Source organism: Lineus longissimus, chromosome 8, assembly GCF_910592395.1.
Source record: "Lineus longissimus chromosome 8, tnLinLong1.2, whole genome shotgun sequence".
NCBI lineage: Eukaryota > Metazoa > Nemertea > Pilidiophora > Heteronemertea > Lineidae > Lineus > Lineus longissimus.
The window spans coordinates 20,739,723-20,756,855 of NC_088315.1; the positions used below are offsets into that span (position 1 = coordinate 20,739,723).

At 42.4% G+C, this 17,133-nt stretch overlaps 1 protein-coding gene across 2 annotated transcripts; it reads right to left on the bottom strand.

The window, feature by feature from the left end:
* Nucleotides 1-6,372: 6,372 nt before the first annotated feature.
* On the bottom strand, nucleotides 6,373-17,099 carry LOC135492319 (acyl-CoA synthetase short-chain family member 3, mitochondrial-like). Of its 2 annotated transcripts, XM_064778709.1 has the most exons (14): nucleotides 16,682-17,099; nucleotides 15,321-15,465; nucleotides 14,484-14,672; nucleotides 13,744-14,100; nucleotides 13,438-13,533; nucleotides 12,970-13,121; nucleotides 12,091-12,126; nucleotides 10,938-11,041; nucleotides 10,297-10,392; nucleotides 9,902-9,965; nucleotides 9,423-9,504; nucleotides 8,893-9,115; nucleotides 8,335-8,510; nucleotides 6,373-8,201 (listed from the first exon to the last, which is right to left on the bottom strand). In XM_064778709.1, the coding sequence occupies exons 1-14, from the start codon at nucleotides 16,981-16,983 to the stop codon at nucleotides 8,094-8,096; spliced, it is 2,130 nt and encodes a 709-aa protein (XP_064634779.1). In that variant the 5' UTR covers nucleotides 16,984-17,099; the 3' UTR covers nucleotides 6,373-8,093. The 2 variants fall into 2 exon arrangements, with proteins under 2 accessions (XP_064634779.1, XP_064634780.1); XM_064778710.1 differs by lacking the exon at nucleotides 12,091-12,126.
* Between the last annotated feature and the right edge of the window lie 34 nt (nucleotides 17,100-17,133).

Consider the following 17,133-nt stretch of genomic DNA (forward strand, 5'->3'; position numbering starts at 1 on the left):
TATTTGAGATAAGTGGCGGCGCATGGTGACAAGCAGAGGTATTATCCTCCTGGCCAGGTAAATCCCACGCCCAGGTTGTCCCTTTAAAGCTGACATGCATGCATAAAAACCCTAACGGCCAAATTAGAAAAGACGGAAAGGATGAAGTGGCGAGGGTTCCGAGTTCGAACCCGCTCGAGGAATATTTTTTCTTTTTTTCTTTCTCTGTGACCTGTCTCGTCAATGAACTTGTGTTTGTGCAGTCAAGTGAGACCTGTCGCTGGTCGTCGATCATGTTTCAGGTGCAGTTTGTCGTTTGTTGGTCGGGCGTTTGTGTTTTCTAACTTGGTCGTTTGGGGTTTTTATGCATGCATGTCGTGGTCACGAAGATGATAAATGTGAATAATGACACCAATGCATTGACCCTGCGGCCACGTGGTGGCTTTAATGATATCCTTGTGCCGTCGTAGGAGGCTGCTGAAAGTCGCAGCAAAGCAGCAGCCAACAAAAGACTTGGGCTACTTAAAATTTCTTTCGGGAGCAGTAATAATCTGGTCACCATTGAGTTTTACCTATAGCTCTTATAAAGATGGTGTGGGAAGATAAATTTCGGCCATTTTGTTACCATCTTAATATCTAACTGTATGCGCCTGCTTAATCGCCCTCCCGCTAATTTTTTCCTGAATCTTTCGGGCAGTACAGTGTACATTTGTACACAGGTTCTAAGCCAATCAGAATCCGATAAATCTGTGTCGTCATCGAGGCGTCATCATGAAACTTAAAAGTAAGCTTGTATTGTTTTGTGCTTGTTAATCAAATTTGAGGCATACAGTATAAAAATATACTGGAGGAAGACCATACACACGAGGCAGTATCGAAAGACAAGTCTCATTGCAGAGAAACATATTCCTACTGGAGGAAGACCATTCACATGAGACAAGTCTCATTGTATATTCATGCTCAATATGATATATGAAGGACTATCCCTTGGATCTTGGAGATGGGCTAATTGTCCTTTCTGTAGGTATGTTGCAGGCAGCAGAAATAACTCAAATATCTAAAATCTAAATAACAAGGGAAAAGAAAGGCGTTATAAAAATAAAATCTAAAGAGTAAAAAAGAAAAAGAAAAATGTTGTCCACAACCGGATTCGAACTCGCGACCTTTGGATCGAACATCGTATTCTGCCATTTTTGACGAGCGCTCTACCAACTGCTCTAAAGTTTCTAAGACTTCTGACGTCATGTATTTGTCGAAATCTGATTGGCTGAAAGTCACTGTACAAATGTACACTATAGTGCCCAAAAGGTTCAGGAAAAAAAATTCGCTACCCGCCCTTTTCAGATAGACAGTTAGCCCATCTATCACTTCGATCTATCTACCGAGCTGTCATGGCCAATACTTTTTCTTTCAGAAGCCCCGACGTCATTTGAACTTTCAAGAAATGGTTGGGTTTGGTCAAGGGACTGGTATTGGATCTGATATATTATCATTGTTGTCACACCTTTTCGCTAAATATGAGGTCTTGAAAATGCTTGGTATTGCTCCTTGTGAGGTGTTACCCAACGTTAATGACGCCTGTCTGTATAAGTGGTACATACTTGACACCAATGGCGAAGGATGAGCCAGTTATTTTCGAGTTTGTACTTTGGGTGCATCTCGTTCCTCGGGTTGCATTGCGCCCGCGACCCCATAGGAGTTCCTGGTCTTGTCTCTTCGCCCCCAACCCCGATAAACTCTATGTGCCGTGAACGAATGCTCATCAGGTCGACAGTTATTTGACGACGTAAATCCATCCATATTAACTGGCGCTGCGGCTGCGCTCAATAGACTTCGTTGGGGAGTCTGAGCCTGATAGGGTGTACCAGTCCAGCCGGTTATGTACGGTTGGTATGCTCTATGATATGGATCTCCATCCACCTGTCAGCTAGGGGCAGACCCCAGTGTCTCAACCCTGGGTCTCAGAGGCGGTAACTTCTAGTCAGGCAGCGCGCTATGTCTGGTTAGGCGACATGGGTTACCAGGAGCATCCACAGCCAAAATGGTTTGCACATGGAGGTCATCGCGACCGACTTGTGAGGGGGAAGAAGTGATGTCCATGGCGGTTTCAAATTGATCTGACGACCCCCGCGTCTTCTGGACACGGAGGGGTTCATGTGGCCAAATCCTGTCAGCTAAATCCTATCGTTAGCATCGTTCGCGGTACATGGAAACCAAGGGCATGGAACCCTTTTTTGTCTTGGTTTAATTTCTCTGAGGATTTCAATGATGATATATATATTTAGATCCACAGGTATAGTCGGTACATGTGGCGACTCGCCACATGAACATTTTAAAAGTTTTTTTTCGAGCATTGTAAAAAGTTATGAGAATAAATTTCCCCTTTGGACGTGTGTTTTTTACCAGAATGGCAATCAAACAGTTTGTCACTGGAGAGTTTCCCCATCCCCCACCCCAGCCCTAGAATAATATACAGACTAAATAGTATCTTTGGACTGTACTGGTAATATAGGTCAGTCACGAAAAATAAAATATATATTGGACTGTACTGGTAATATAGGTCAGTCACGAAGAATAGACTATATATTGGACTGTACTGGTAATATAGGTCAGTCACGAAAAATGAAATATGTATTGGACTGTACTGGTAATATAGGTCAGTCACGAAGAATAGAATGATATTGGACTGTACTGGTAATAGAGGTCAGTCAAAAAAAAGAAATATATATTGGACTGTACTGGTAATATAGGTCAGTCACGAAAATATCTGAAAGTCTGTGCCCCATTGTTGACGAATATAATATCGTGAGGACTTTATCAATAGTCACGGTCCCTGGCCCCTCCCACATAAAAATCATTAGCCAAGGTCACTGCAGGCAATAGCTTCAGCATTGTTATTGTATAAACATGTCTTAAACATTATAAACGGCCCTATTTGTGGGGTTACATTGGGTTCTTGCTGGGGTAATGATGTCCATGTCCGATTCTGCGTTTTGTGGACTTGTAAATCAGTCCAGCAGTGACATTGCGTTTTGTGGACATGTAAGTCTGTCCCGCAGTACCATGTTTCACCCCAGCAATTACCAATAAGACCTGCACGTGACCTTAAAGTAAATAGCTATGCAAGTGTGGTCGAGACAAAACGCGATGTATGCATTGGAAGAAGGAAATCTGCGAAGAGTAGCTGGAACTGTCTGTCCAGCTCTCGTTTATGAAACAATGGGCGATTTGAAAGACGTCTCCTGAACAGATCGCCCATTGTTAACTGAAGCAGCATTCGAATTGTCTCCAATTTTTTCAGGTGGATTGCTCCATCTCCTGTGATTTCGCTGTCCCGTCCCAAGAATCGAGCCAACGCGATCGAGGCCACTTCTGAGAGATAAATATTTAGGATGCCAGATTTGTGGAACACAATTGAGGTAAATGAGATAAGCATGGCTGCAGTTGATGAAATGAGGCTTTAGGTCCGTCATCATGTGACTGATATTGGGACAAACCCGAGGCAGGTTTACCACCATTGCCTCACAAATCAATTTAATTTATTCATCTTATTAGTGCCATGATTTAAAAAAAACGTCATGAAAAATGATCAAATACTTCAATTTCTTAAATTGTATATTTCAATGTTTCTTTAAATCTTCCCTTTCTATTCCAGACCAGTAGTCAAGAGCCATGATCAGGGAACAGCATTTCCCAACGGAATTGACCCTTTTTCTTGTTGTAATTCATGCTGTTGGCTCAGAATGGGTTGACACTCGCCTGTTTTCGACCCTGAAAATTAAACAGCAAACATTGTTACTCTCTGTTAAAAGTGAACCTTGCAAAATGTGTGCTTATTCCTGAAATCAATAGCACTTCATGTATGTACTCGCTGATCCAGAATATTGCTATTTCTTGTTCCGTTTTCAATGTGGCAATCCATTTAACGGATATCTGAACTACATGTATTTCACAGCACAAGAAGTGCAACATTACAACAATGGAGCTATTTCTTGATCACAGCAAAAATGTGTTTCTACATTGTTTTACTCAAATGATGCATCGATGAGCCTTATTGACATAATTGTTTTCAAGAGGAATTGGTTGTAGGTTTTCTTTATTTTTTCTTAAGGCAGGCCTAATTTAACAGAAGGCCTATATTTTAGGTAGGATATTATTTATACTATAGGTCCATATCAGTTTTGAGAGCAATTTCCTCTTGAAGACAATAAACGTCAATCGAGTCTCTGCACCATTTTGATTGGGCGGTTTTGGGCTACAGTACAAGAGAATGCTCCATTGGTGTTAACAGGATATGTCATTGTTTTGGTCAGCAATCAGTTCTTGCCACCTTGAAAGCGGTCACGGTTACTTATGACTTGTACATTGTTCAATTGTTATTATGCTATTATCATTTGCCCCCCCCCCCCCCATCCTTATCGACACTCACAGTGCACCACCCTCCATCCCGCACTGACCCAACATCTGATCCCTTGACACGCTTGCTCAAGCGGCTCAAGCGGCATCAGCAGTATCAACGTTGTGTTATTGTATTCCAAGTTTTGCATAATTCATATGTATGTACTTGCCAAATAAATGTTGTCATATCATAACCTTCGTCTCTTGTCCTTCGGTCAATAAGTGTACTGATCACTCCTTTTTTCTGATTCCGCATGCCGGCCACTAATTCTAAGTTTTGTAGTACATGTAGCCTATATATTATATACTTGCCCAATAAAAGTTGCCATATCATCAGGCTTTGTCTCTTGTCCTTCGGTCTCTCAGCGTGGGGGACACTCTCGAAAAGTTAGATTTATGCACTTACCAAACGACACCAAATGCACCTTCCTCATCAAAATACCTCACGCCTGCGGACAGGGACGAAATAGCTCAGTCTGTACCGTAACTTAATTTGCATCTCGTTTCAATCCAGAATAACATATCATCAGCCTTTGTCTCTTGTCCTTCGGTCTCTCAGCGTGAGGGACACTCTCGAAAAGTTAGATTTATGCACTTACCAAACGACACCAAATGCACCTTCCTCATCAAAATACCTCACGCCTGCGGACAGGGACGAAATAGCTCAGCCTGTACCGTAACTTAATTTGCATCCCGTTTCAATCCAGAATAACATATCATCAGCCTTTGTCTCTTGTCCTTCGGTCTCGCAGCGTGGGGGACACTCTCGAAAAGTGAGATTATTAAAAATAACTGGCGCTCAATGTGTGTTTTAATAACTGTCGCTCAATGTGTGTATCTATGTGTCCCTGGAGTTCGAAGGATGTGACATTACAGAGCGTCCGATTTAGTCTCGTAGAGAGACGCGAAGTGAAGGGCAGTGAAGCAGACAACCCTGTTCCTCCAGTGTTAGTCTTGGGGGTAACTGATACGAGACAACTGATTTGGCATTACCTGGCATGGGCAACTCGTCTCGCGAGGGTGCAGATCGAGTGTCCCTTGTACTTCGAAGGATGTGACATACGACAGAGTGTCCAATGCAACTCCGCGCGAGAAAAAGACGCTAATACATTCCTAGGACATTTAAACTGCTGGGGGCATCCCTACAGAACAACGAATAGGAATAGGGATGGGTGAAAACTCGATCTGTTTTCGATTTTTGGAACAACGCTGATAATCTGTAAGTACTAGGACCCATCAACAGAATCTAAAAGCCGATCGGCGCATCTCGAAAACCTAAAAAAAATGGCCTCCACTCTTTGATCAAAATCACCTATTCATATAAAATATTTGCTGTTTTCCTTTTTACCATCTCACTAGATTCCTCTAAAGTATAACATAGCGCAATTTGATTGAAAAATATTTTAAAACAAACCAATGTCAAGCCACCAAAGTTAGAGGGCCCCCATCAACATTTTCATCAGCAAATTCATCAACAGTTTACACTTTCCCCGATAGCAGACGATTTTTAAATACATGATGTCCCACACCCGCACTTCAGTGGCGCTGGTGTGAATAAATCTACTTGTATGAATGGTCAATGGCTCATGACGTCATGAAATAATTGCGTCACGAGGAAGGAAACAAATCATCATCATCCTCCCCTTCATCTTGGAGTGTGTGTGGCATTTCACTTGGAGATGGTCAGACCAGATTTACCATGGTCACACCCTTACGAAAAAGATCTCAGATTCACCATGGTAAAATCGGAGTTTACCATGCTCACCATGGTGAATTCAGAGTTTACCATGCTCACCATGGTGAATGTAGAATTTACCATGCTCACCATGGTAAAATATTTCACTGTCCCAATTCACCATGGTGAAATGTTGTTAAATGTAGTTTACCATGGTGAATTGTGGATTTACCATGGTGAAATTGAGACACATTTTTCCTAAGGGTAACCTCGGAGGAGATCGGGTGGGCACCCACAAAAAGAAGAGAAACACTACAATAGCCAATTTAAAAACTCTATTATTAAGTAATATGATTATTATTAACAATTACTATTGCATCATGTGTAAAATCATGTGAAAATATTCAAAAGTACACTTTAGGTCTCAGTTCACATACTCGAGCTTATCACAAAAGGAAGACAGTTCAAATGATGTAACAAACTTATGTTCAAGATCTCTTCAAGATAATATGAATTGATACATGCAGAAGAAATCTGATAATACATTTTAACATTGTTGAAATTTACACATTCAATACATTTTAACAAAATGGGAATTTCAAATTCAAGTTCAATTTCAAGATTTTGAAGGGACAAAGAAGCTTGTCTTTCTGTACATATGGATATTTCAAAATGCCTTTAGACTATGATTGCAAGTGCCAAACTCGAAGCAACAAGCATGAAACTCAACAAATACCGCTACTTATTCCACTAGCGACCAAAAGTCATCAAAAATGAAATTTTGTGGTCAGCAGCAAAATTAGCGGCAATTTTTCAAACTTCAAGAAAATTTTATAAGAAAAAGGAATTTTTGCCTAAATAACAAGTGTTCACCAGACTAAAAGTGGTCGTCTTGGATTCAACTTGGAGGAAAATGAGAGAACCTACAACTTACAACTTACAACTACACTCTTAGTTCTCACCAAAAAAACATAAAACTGCTAAGAAATATGCAAAATTGCATGATGATTAAGTAATAGACCATTAAAATTTCATTCTTTAATAATAAACGTTTGTGGACACTGTTTAGGATGACAGAGTATAATAATACAACAAGCATACCTGTTCTCCTGGCTGAGCTGCCTAATAACTCCACCACAACTAACTAAAAAGCCAGTTTGAGCAAATTCCTTTTATACACGTTTGAAATATTCAAAATATGCACACAATTTGTAGATTTTCTTTTAAAAAAAAGAAGCAATATATATATATATATACACAAAGAGAATCTTTGTCAATGGTAGCTCTGCTTTAAAAGGCGTCTACAATCTTATTTTCTGTGATAAAACATTTTGGCCAAATTGACCAATAATATCTCTCCGGTATTATTTTTGCACCCCAATTCTTCAACACACTCAAAAAATTATCACAGAATATGCCTGTTTGTCATTAGGCCAAAATGTTGCTATTGAAAGGTGCTGTGCATGTCGTCAGAGACTTGATGTTGGGCGCATGTGGTAAAGCAACATTTTCAGCCCAAAATTGTAAGTAAACATTCAATGTACATTGTTTTAGTGCATTGAAGAACTGACATGCAAAAAGATTGCAATTTGTACAAAACAAGGACACAGATGATGACCATTAACTTGGGTTAGCATTCTCGCAAAATCCGAAATCTCAGTCATCAAAAATATTTATACATGTATATAACGTTTGTATTTGGAAGCTTTGTCTTCATTCATCAAGATCTGCAATGGCAGAATATAAAATTAGCAAAACCTGAAATCATCTCAGAATTAACTTGCTGAACTGGTGTCAGACATTGATGAGCTAATACTTTGCATAGTTTACATCTGTCATGGCTAAACATCACCTGCGACACCAGCACCAATGCTATATCTTTATAAAAAGGAAAAGCAACACGCCCAGTATTGTTCATAGAGCTAAAAATGTCTCAGTGGACACACCTTTCTGAACTGTAATGCTCGCAGTACAAAAATGCAAAATCCATCCTTTCTGAACAAGAACATCAACACCCTTCTTATCCCCGATTATGACCTCTTCAACTTGTTTTTGGTTTTTCTCCGGGATCTGATGGATTGAATCCGAGCTCAGATAAAGCACGCTTTATGTCGGTGTAAACGCTGGCATCTTCAATCGTGACAGGAATCTGAAACATAAACAGTATATTATCAACTCATAAAGGCCTTGTAGTACAGTTTTATAACAGCAATGTTTTGTTGGTGCAGTCGTACCCAAAGACAACATCACACCAAGCATCTATGAGAAGGAGAAGTATTCACCTGAAATTCCTGCCCAGCAGCCATGGCAGCGATTGTATTTCTTGGTATCTTTCCTGACCGCGTCTTTGGGATCTTCTTGACGATGGCGGCAACTTTGAAGCTGGCGACCGGGCCGATGTTATCTCTTACGATCTGAATCAGCTCCTTAATCAGTTGGTCATGTGGCTTGTCGACTCCTAGAAACATACAATCTAATATCAGTCAATCTCCCAGGTGATCAACAGCTAGAGGATTTGGGAGCAGTGAAACAATCCAACCTGAGGACGTCATGGCTCAGAGCTGAAACCTAAATTGAACGGGATGATCCATACGCACTATTTCCTGTCGGGTCGTTTTCCTTAAGTTATCAGGGCCTTTCATTTTACTGAAAGGAGAGGTCCTTGGGCACCCTAACCCATAAAAATGTGATATAATAGGCCCGTGCGACTCAGGGGGGGGGGGAGATTTGTCCTGTGTCCAGTTACGAAAAGACCCTAGCGTGAATACGGACAGGCAATTTTGGTGAATACAAACACAATTTTCGAGCCTCCATCCCCCTCGGTCCTCAGCACAACCTACCTTGTTTGATGACGCACAGCCCAAGTGGAACATGTCCCTTGAGTTTATCTGGTATACCAACGACAGCACACTCCGCCAAATCATTGTGTTCCAAGATGGCTTCTTCCAGTGCTCCCGTCGACAGACGATGACCAGCTACGTTTATGACATCATCAGCACGAGACATGACGGAGATATAGCCATTGCTGTCAACGGTGCCGGCATCCATCGTGTCATAGTAACCCTGAAAGGAAGGAAACGAGACAGGTTCCTGACGGGTAGTCTCATAGCGTCGTTGTTACCATTGCTGGCTGCCACAGAACAGGGCCAGGGTTCGCTCCCAGGCAGAACCCAGGATTGGACGTCCAGATGAGCTGCCGTGGCTAAATTCCTAGCTCTTCACAGTCCTTTCAATGAGATGTAAAACTGGGTTGCTTGTATCTGATGTCCATGCCAGGGCAAGCGAAAGGCTCCACCAATTGAGGACCACCCTGGTCATGTGGCTGCTATCACCATAAGCTGATTGTGTAAACTCTGGTATTATTACTTACAGGAAAGTTCTCAAAGTAGAGGTGTTCAAATCTCTCATCATTATTCCACAGTGTTGAGAGAGACCCTGGGGGGAGAGGTTGCCTGGAAGGATCACAATGGTTACCATGGTTACAGTCAAAAAGATAGACAAATACAACAAAGTTTAGAACTGTTGGTTCTTCAGAAAACGAAACACGTGCGGAATTAGCATAACTTCATAATTTCTGCATCAGAACGTTTCATGTACAATAGGAGAATACTAGTACATAACCTTCAATGGTGTGTTGATACCAGCGTTTCCACAAATGGCCACCGAGCATTGTCAGTGTGTGAGACGGAAAAAACCAGGAAGGCCAAGTGTAAATGTACATGGAGATTTAGATAAAAGCATTTGCTAGTCTTTATTCATATCACCCATTGTCAATGGTCACCACCTGGAGAAACATGGTTCATATTAGATCAGCGTCCGAAGGTGGCTTGTTTAGGTCAGTTTACTTACTTCACCACTATACTTCCTAGTTCACCAGGTCGTGCTTCTGTCATGTCCTTCTTTAAAACCTTTACTGCAAAACAGAGAGCGCGGAAAGTAGCTTAAATGGAGACTAAGACAAGAGTCAGGTCAGCCAGATTAAGGTTAATGAAGTCCCTAGAAGGCATCTCAGCACACTGTCTGCGCTTGGGCAAGAAATACTCATATCACCGAGTCAAACCCAGTTCTCTAACTGTGTACATAGGTCACCAGAAGACACCAACTGGACCCCTAGCTCCTGCTCATAAGTCCCCATTAAGCAAAATGACCTGAATCACATTGGGAACAACTTGAAGGCTTACATCTCTGTCCAAACATTCTAAGGGGTAATGAGTTTACCAGTTTTAAGATTATTATAGACTCACCATCCCAACCAGGCACCGGCTTGCCCGAGACACCCGAGATTGGAAACAGGTCATTGCCCAGTCCGACACACGTGGCAGTGATCGCAGAACCAGTCTCTGAAAACAATAGACTTAAAAGTGAGGTTGTTACAATTATGTGAAACAAAATTTTGTTGAACACAGCATTGATGCAGAAAAGGCCAATTTGTTGATGTAGATGTATGTTTATACGGAGACAGAACCAAACCCTGTTGCTCGGTCACCCCCCTAAACTACATAACGTACCCCTATCTCAAGACCCCCCAAACTACATAACGTACCCCTATCTCAAGACCCCCCCAAACTACATAACGTACCCCTATCTCAAGACCCCCCAAACTACATAACGTACCCCTATCTCAAGACCCCCCAAACTACATAACGTACCCCTATCTCAAGACCCCCCAAACTACATAACGTACCCCTATCTCAAGACCCCCCAAACTACATAACATACCCCTATCTCAAGACCCCCCCAAACTACATAACGTACCCCTATCTCAAGACCCCCCAAACTACATAACATACCCCTATCTCAAGACCCCCCCAAACTACATAACATACCCCTATCTCAAGACCCCCCCAAACTACATAACATACCCCTATCTCAAGACTACACTGACCTGTCTGCCACCAATTGTCGAGCACAGGTGTGTTAAAGACGGCCTTGGCCCAGTCCATCGTCTCATGGTCACAGTGCTCACCCGCTACATAAAGGTACCTGAATCTGAAAAGATGTTGGAAATACAGTGGCACTTGATCATAAGTATGGCTGCGACACAATGTATGATTGCATAGGTCTGGGTATACCTTCATAGCCTAGTGGTTGACACTGCTGGCTACCATGGGTTTGATCCGGGGAGAACCCAGGATTGTATTTCTGGATGAAACGGTGTCACTTTCAAGGATCTAAACAACAAGTTTGCGGCTCAATATGAGATAATTAATGAGGGTCTGTTTGCTGAGACTAAAAGCAGTGTGCCTGCTTTTCTGGCAAACTGTTGTAGCTGCATCGGGAGCCTCACACCAGTTCCACAGCAGGAGGCAGAAACTATCACGATATTTTGACAGCCATCAACTTTCCTCAAAGATCATTCTTCAAAATGAGAACAGCATGCACCTTAGTCTTTGATAGCAGTGGGAGTTAGGCAGGTAGGACAACATGTACAGGATGACACAAAAAATGTATACACTTTTCATTTTGAATTACTCCCGGAAAGCAATAAAAATATTTACCAATATATTTGTTTGTGTCATCCAGTATAAAATGATCGCAACACAAGGTCAAAGCAATTCCAGTGATTGGAAAAGGATTCGATCATACACTTAGTGGAGACTGCAGATTTTAGTTCCATAAATGAGGGTGATTCATAGTACGGTAATCTATAAATAAGTCATGATGTAGGTGCATACATCCTGATCAGGGCCTTTCACACGGATACCACCCTCATGTCAGTAATGCAAGCAAGGGGAGGAGCATGCAATTCACCCCGGGATACCAGGATGAGATGTCTATTGCATGCAAAAGGAAAAAGAAACTTGGTTTTTTCCTATTCTTCAAGCTGTATGTACAGCTGAAACAAAACAATACTACGGTGACATCATCATCACATGGTCAAAGCATTTTAACGTGTTTCAATACTTTGCAGGAAAAAGGTTTCAAACATGCTTTATTGCTTATATTAGCAGCAAGCTTGGAGGGTCAGTGAAACCCTCACCAGCCTTGAAGCAAATAAAACTTCAACATAAATATAACACGAGGGATCAAAGACTTACTGCTCCGGACCAGAGGCCGTCACAGTGCTGTGATCACTGGAAGATGGAGAAAAATATGCAATTTTCTTGGACATCCTGTAGAAAGAGCACAGATGGCCCCACACATCCACAAGGCCCTTTCAAACAAGAAATGTCACTTGTGACCGTGTACAAATTAAAATCTAGGCCTTCTCCGATTTCGAACAGTGGCCACTTGGCAAGCAGCAATGTCTATAGTGGACACACAGGTGCCCCTGAGCAGGCTTCAACGCTAGACACAGTATCATAGGGTGCCTACACGCACCTCATTGTATATGTCAAGCTTTAGGTGATTATCTGCATAAACTACAGAAGCTTGGCTGATATTTGGTACATAGTATTCGCATATGTCTACAAAATGGCATTGTTGACATTTATATACATGACGTATTTACACAATTTGAAATTTTCAAATTCAATAACAAATTTCAAATTTGTAAAAAACGGCATAAGCCTTTAAAACCAACACCACTATTCACATAATGAAGAAATTAGGAATCGTACTTGTCTCCCCTGGAATGAGATGAAAATAGGACTAGTGCATGAAACACAATTAGATAAACAAACATACCTGCCAAGGCCAATGGCTCTGTAGCCTATATTCTAATCATTCAAACATTAACCTACTTTGGTGGCCAGTTGGCAGACTGTCGACAACATTTATTCAACGGATAATAATAATGGACTAACTCTAATGTGGCAGAATAAAGTGGAACGTTTCTTAAAATGAACGTCCAACTCAACCAAGGGAACAACCTCCCAATTGGTCTGCATTTAATCTAACCTCTGTAATCAAGACACTTCTCAATTACTGTTTCCCTCAATATTATAGTCATAGTGACATTTGAACAGCATACTTACTTGGGCCAACCAAACTGCTTGGCGTATTCACAGCTTGGATCCTCACGTCTGATCGCTCGCAGGGCCGTCGGGGCAACAAACAGAGCTGACACATTGTGCTCACTGATCACTCGGAAGAACGTGCCTGGGTCCGGGGTTCCGACTGGTTTACCCTGCAAGATTTGGAAAGTTTTATTGATAGTGCAAATTTGAGAAGAATAGAATCACTGCATCTATTCTGTCTGAATACATTCCTGCGCAACTGGTAAGCTTACAAGCAAAAAAACTTCAACAGAAACTAAAGGCATTTCTGACAGTCGGGGTTCCTTGTCATATTTGCTTCCCAAACTTCGAATTGTTAATGTCAGAACTTGCAACATCCCGGCTGATGGTCCCTCGTGTGCGACATGTTGAAAGGCAAGCCACCATGTGAGAGGAGGGGCTTCACGACTCGTGTAAATCACTTCCCATATCTCTGAAACTGCTCACCTCAAACATCACCGTTGGGTTACATCCGAGTAGGGGACCATAGGTGATGTAGGAATGACCAACAACCCAACCTAAATCTGATGCTGCCCACCAAACCTAAAATAGAATATGGTCAGTCAGTTAGCATGGAGACGTTTGCCTTTGCTTGGAGAGATCATTCTCCAAGGACGATCACACCATCACGGACCAATGTGGTTTACTAGTCAAGTGGTCTTCGACCCACTATGATGTCGATCATTCACCTGTCTTTTGCCTGCGAATGTCATGGCACATCATTTTTGTGACGGTTCAGGAAGCACTTCTCACCTCTCTTGGTTTCAGGCCATAAAGGTTCCACATTGACCAGTTAAGCACAACAGCATGACCACCGGACGGACGGACGACGGCCTTGGGTATACCGGTGGTGCCGGAGGTATACAGGAGATAGAGTGGGTGCATCGCTGGCACAGGAACACAGTCATGCGGATGAACAGTTGCCATTTCATCCTCGTAATCTAAATCCAACCCTGGCTTCAATGTGGCCGTTTCTAAGCCAACCCTGTTGTATATGATACACTTGTGTGGTTTATGATGACTTAATCTGATCGCCTCATCCAACAAAGGTTTATATGGGATTTTTCTTGTTGGCTCCACGCCACAACTTGCGCTTAAGATGACTTTGGGCTGAAACGATACATGAAAAGACTTGATGAAAGTTGGTTGTGATAAACTTCTGCCAGACTCTGATCAGAGGCCCAGGAATACAGGCCGAGGCTAGTGGAGTCATCCTGATGTTCTCACAGGTCCCCATCCAACATGGGTCATGTAGTTTGGGTTGATATTTACAACACATGATCGGAAATGACATGGTCTGATCACATTCAACCACAGATCCATTGAACTGTGGCACTTATTTCATCAATTGATGATCTTTTATTGGCCGTGCTTCTTGTGTAGTTTGAAATATGCAAGAAAGGAGGCTCTAGTGAAAAGCCTGGGAAACGAGGATGAGTAGAGTGAACATGATCAGCTAGACCAAGGAGGGGGGGGTGGAGGGATGTGCCTACCTCTGCATGGTTGATCCTTGTCGACAGCTCCTTGGAGGCAAAGCCCCCAAACACTAAGGAGTGAATAGCACCAATACGGGCCGTTGCTAGCTGCGCGAACATTGCCTGTGGGATCATCGGCATGTAGATTAAGACGCGATCTCCTTTCTTAACACCATGTTTGACCAGGACTGCGGCAAGGCGGGAAATCTAGAAATTGAAATAATGAAAACTGCCACATTAAAAACATACAACTAGAATACACCACCAAAATGTGTTCATTAAGTCCATAGAAGAGCCCAAGTCACCACTGATTGGCACCTTACCTCCTGCTTTCAACTCAGGGATTACATTGATAACAGGAGAGTTATGAGAGCTCACAACTCTTGGTGAGAGGGAGAATATGATCTATCACCAATACACTGATGACACAACTGAAATACACACCTTCCTTATCAACAGGAGCCTAGATGTACATGTATGGGGACTAGATGTACATGTATGGAGACTAGATGTACATGTATATGGAGACTAGATGTACATGTATGGAGACTAGATGTACATGTGTATGGAGACTGATGTACATGTATGGAGACTAGATGTACATGTGTATGGAGACTAGATGTACATGTATATGGAGACTAGATGTACATGTATGGAGACTAGATGTACATGTGTATGGAGACTAGATGTACATGTATATGGAGACTAGATGTACATGTATATGGAGACTAGATGTACATGTATATGGAGACTAGATGTACATGTATATGGAGACTAGATGTGCCCATGATAAATTATTCTGCAAAGGGCAAGAGGAATAGCAAGAGGGTGTTTCAAGATGAAAAATCGTCCTACCTCATACTGAACCTCTCTGTACGTGTAAGTTCTCTTAGCACCAGTGACAGGACTGTCATAAATAATAGCAACCTCATCCCCTAAATCATTGTCTACATGGCGATCTACTGCATTGTAGCACACACTTAGTTCTCCCCCAGGAAACCTGGAACAGAGGTTTGAAAAAGCTTCATTTGCCACACCCTCATAAGAGAGGCTACTGGTAGTGGACAGTCAGTCTCAGATTCATCCCTGGACAATCTGTCCCTGAGGACAATTCATCCTGGACAATCTGTCCCTGAGGACAATTCTCCCCTGGACAATCTGTCCTGAGGACAATTCATCCTGGACAATCTGTCCCTGAGGACAATTCTCCCCTGGACAATCTGTCCCTGAGGACAATTCATCCTGGACAATCTGTCCTGAGGACAATTCATCCTGGACAATCTGTCCTTGAGGACAATTCACCCCTGGACAATCTGTCCTGAGGACAATTCATCGTGGACAATCTGTCCCTGAGGACAATTCATCCTGGACAATCTGTCCTGAGGACAATTCATCCTGGACAATCTGTCCTTGAGGACAATTCACCCCTGGACAGTCTTTCCTGAGGACAATTCGTCCCTGGCCAATCTAACCCTTTCCACCAACATGCCCTAAATTCTGCAAGTCCTGTTATCATCCTCACCTCTACACAGACTTTGCTTGGCCTCCTTGAAGAAGATAGCTTCAAGGTGTATGGTGCACAAGAGGCAGTGTACATATTACATAGAAGGTCTTTTTTCAGTCTACCTGAAACTGCTGTTGATCTCTGCAGGTGGCAAAAACTTAGTCTGAAGAACAGGTACGAGATCAAAATATGTGTTTCTTGACCTACAGAAGCCTACAGCCTGAGAAACAGGATCCAAGCAGAATTCTTTTGTTGCTAAAACCTACAGAAAGTGACTTCATTGCCCATTCAGCGGCATATTCTACTGGTGTCCTCAGTTTTCACTTGCACTAAGTATTCACTGATATAAACCTAACATATTCATATTCTATATAATGCATAACAAAATGATTTATTCATGTATTGAAGAGAGAGGCTATGCTATTTTCCACCGTGGGCATGATACACACCCTGGAGAATCATTCTATGCGCGGCAATTAGTTTTGATGACTACACCATTTGTAAATTTTAGGTGAGTGCCACATATTAAAAAGACCAGCTGTCTCTGGCTGCAAAAGATTTAGAAAGGCCATGACAAGGGTTAAAAATGCATCCTCACCTCATCTCCACGTATGGGCCACCTATATTGTCAGAGGTACCTGACTGCCATATTTATATTACACACAACCTAGGACAATGTTAACCCTTTCAGAGCTGTAGCACGGAATCTTACCATTTGGGAAAGACAGGGTTTGAAGCGTCCAAGACCTTGTCCCACCTCCTTGTCCAGGTAATCCCCTCAGCACACTCGCCCCAGAACTCCTCAGGTCTGTCTCTGGCACTCTTGAATGCTCCACCATACTGGCGCAATGAAGCCTCACCGTCAGGATGTGACTGAGGGATACTGCACGAATCCTTGTCACTGGTGTGAATAGCACAACCAGCAACTGGTCTCGAAAGTTTTTGTCTCCACCCCGAAAGTATTCTGGGGTACCGAAAATTACGAAGTAAAACGGTGGCCTTGAGTGTAGACATGTCTACTGCCTGATCGACCAGCTAGCAGTATGATAACAGATAAATGTGCCCTACTTTGCAGCAATAATAACTGACCTAAATAGATATAAATACCGTCTCACCCAGGATTACACAGGATTACCCAGGGAGTCTCTGCGGTAATGAAAACCA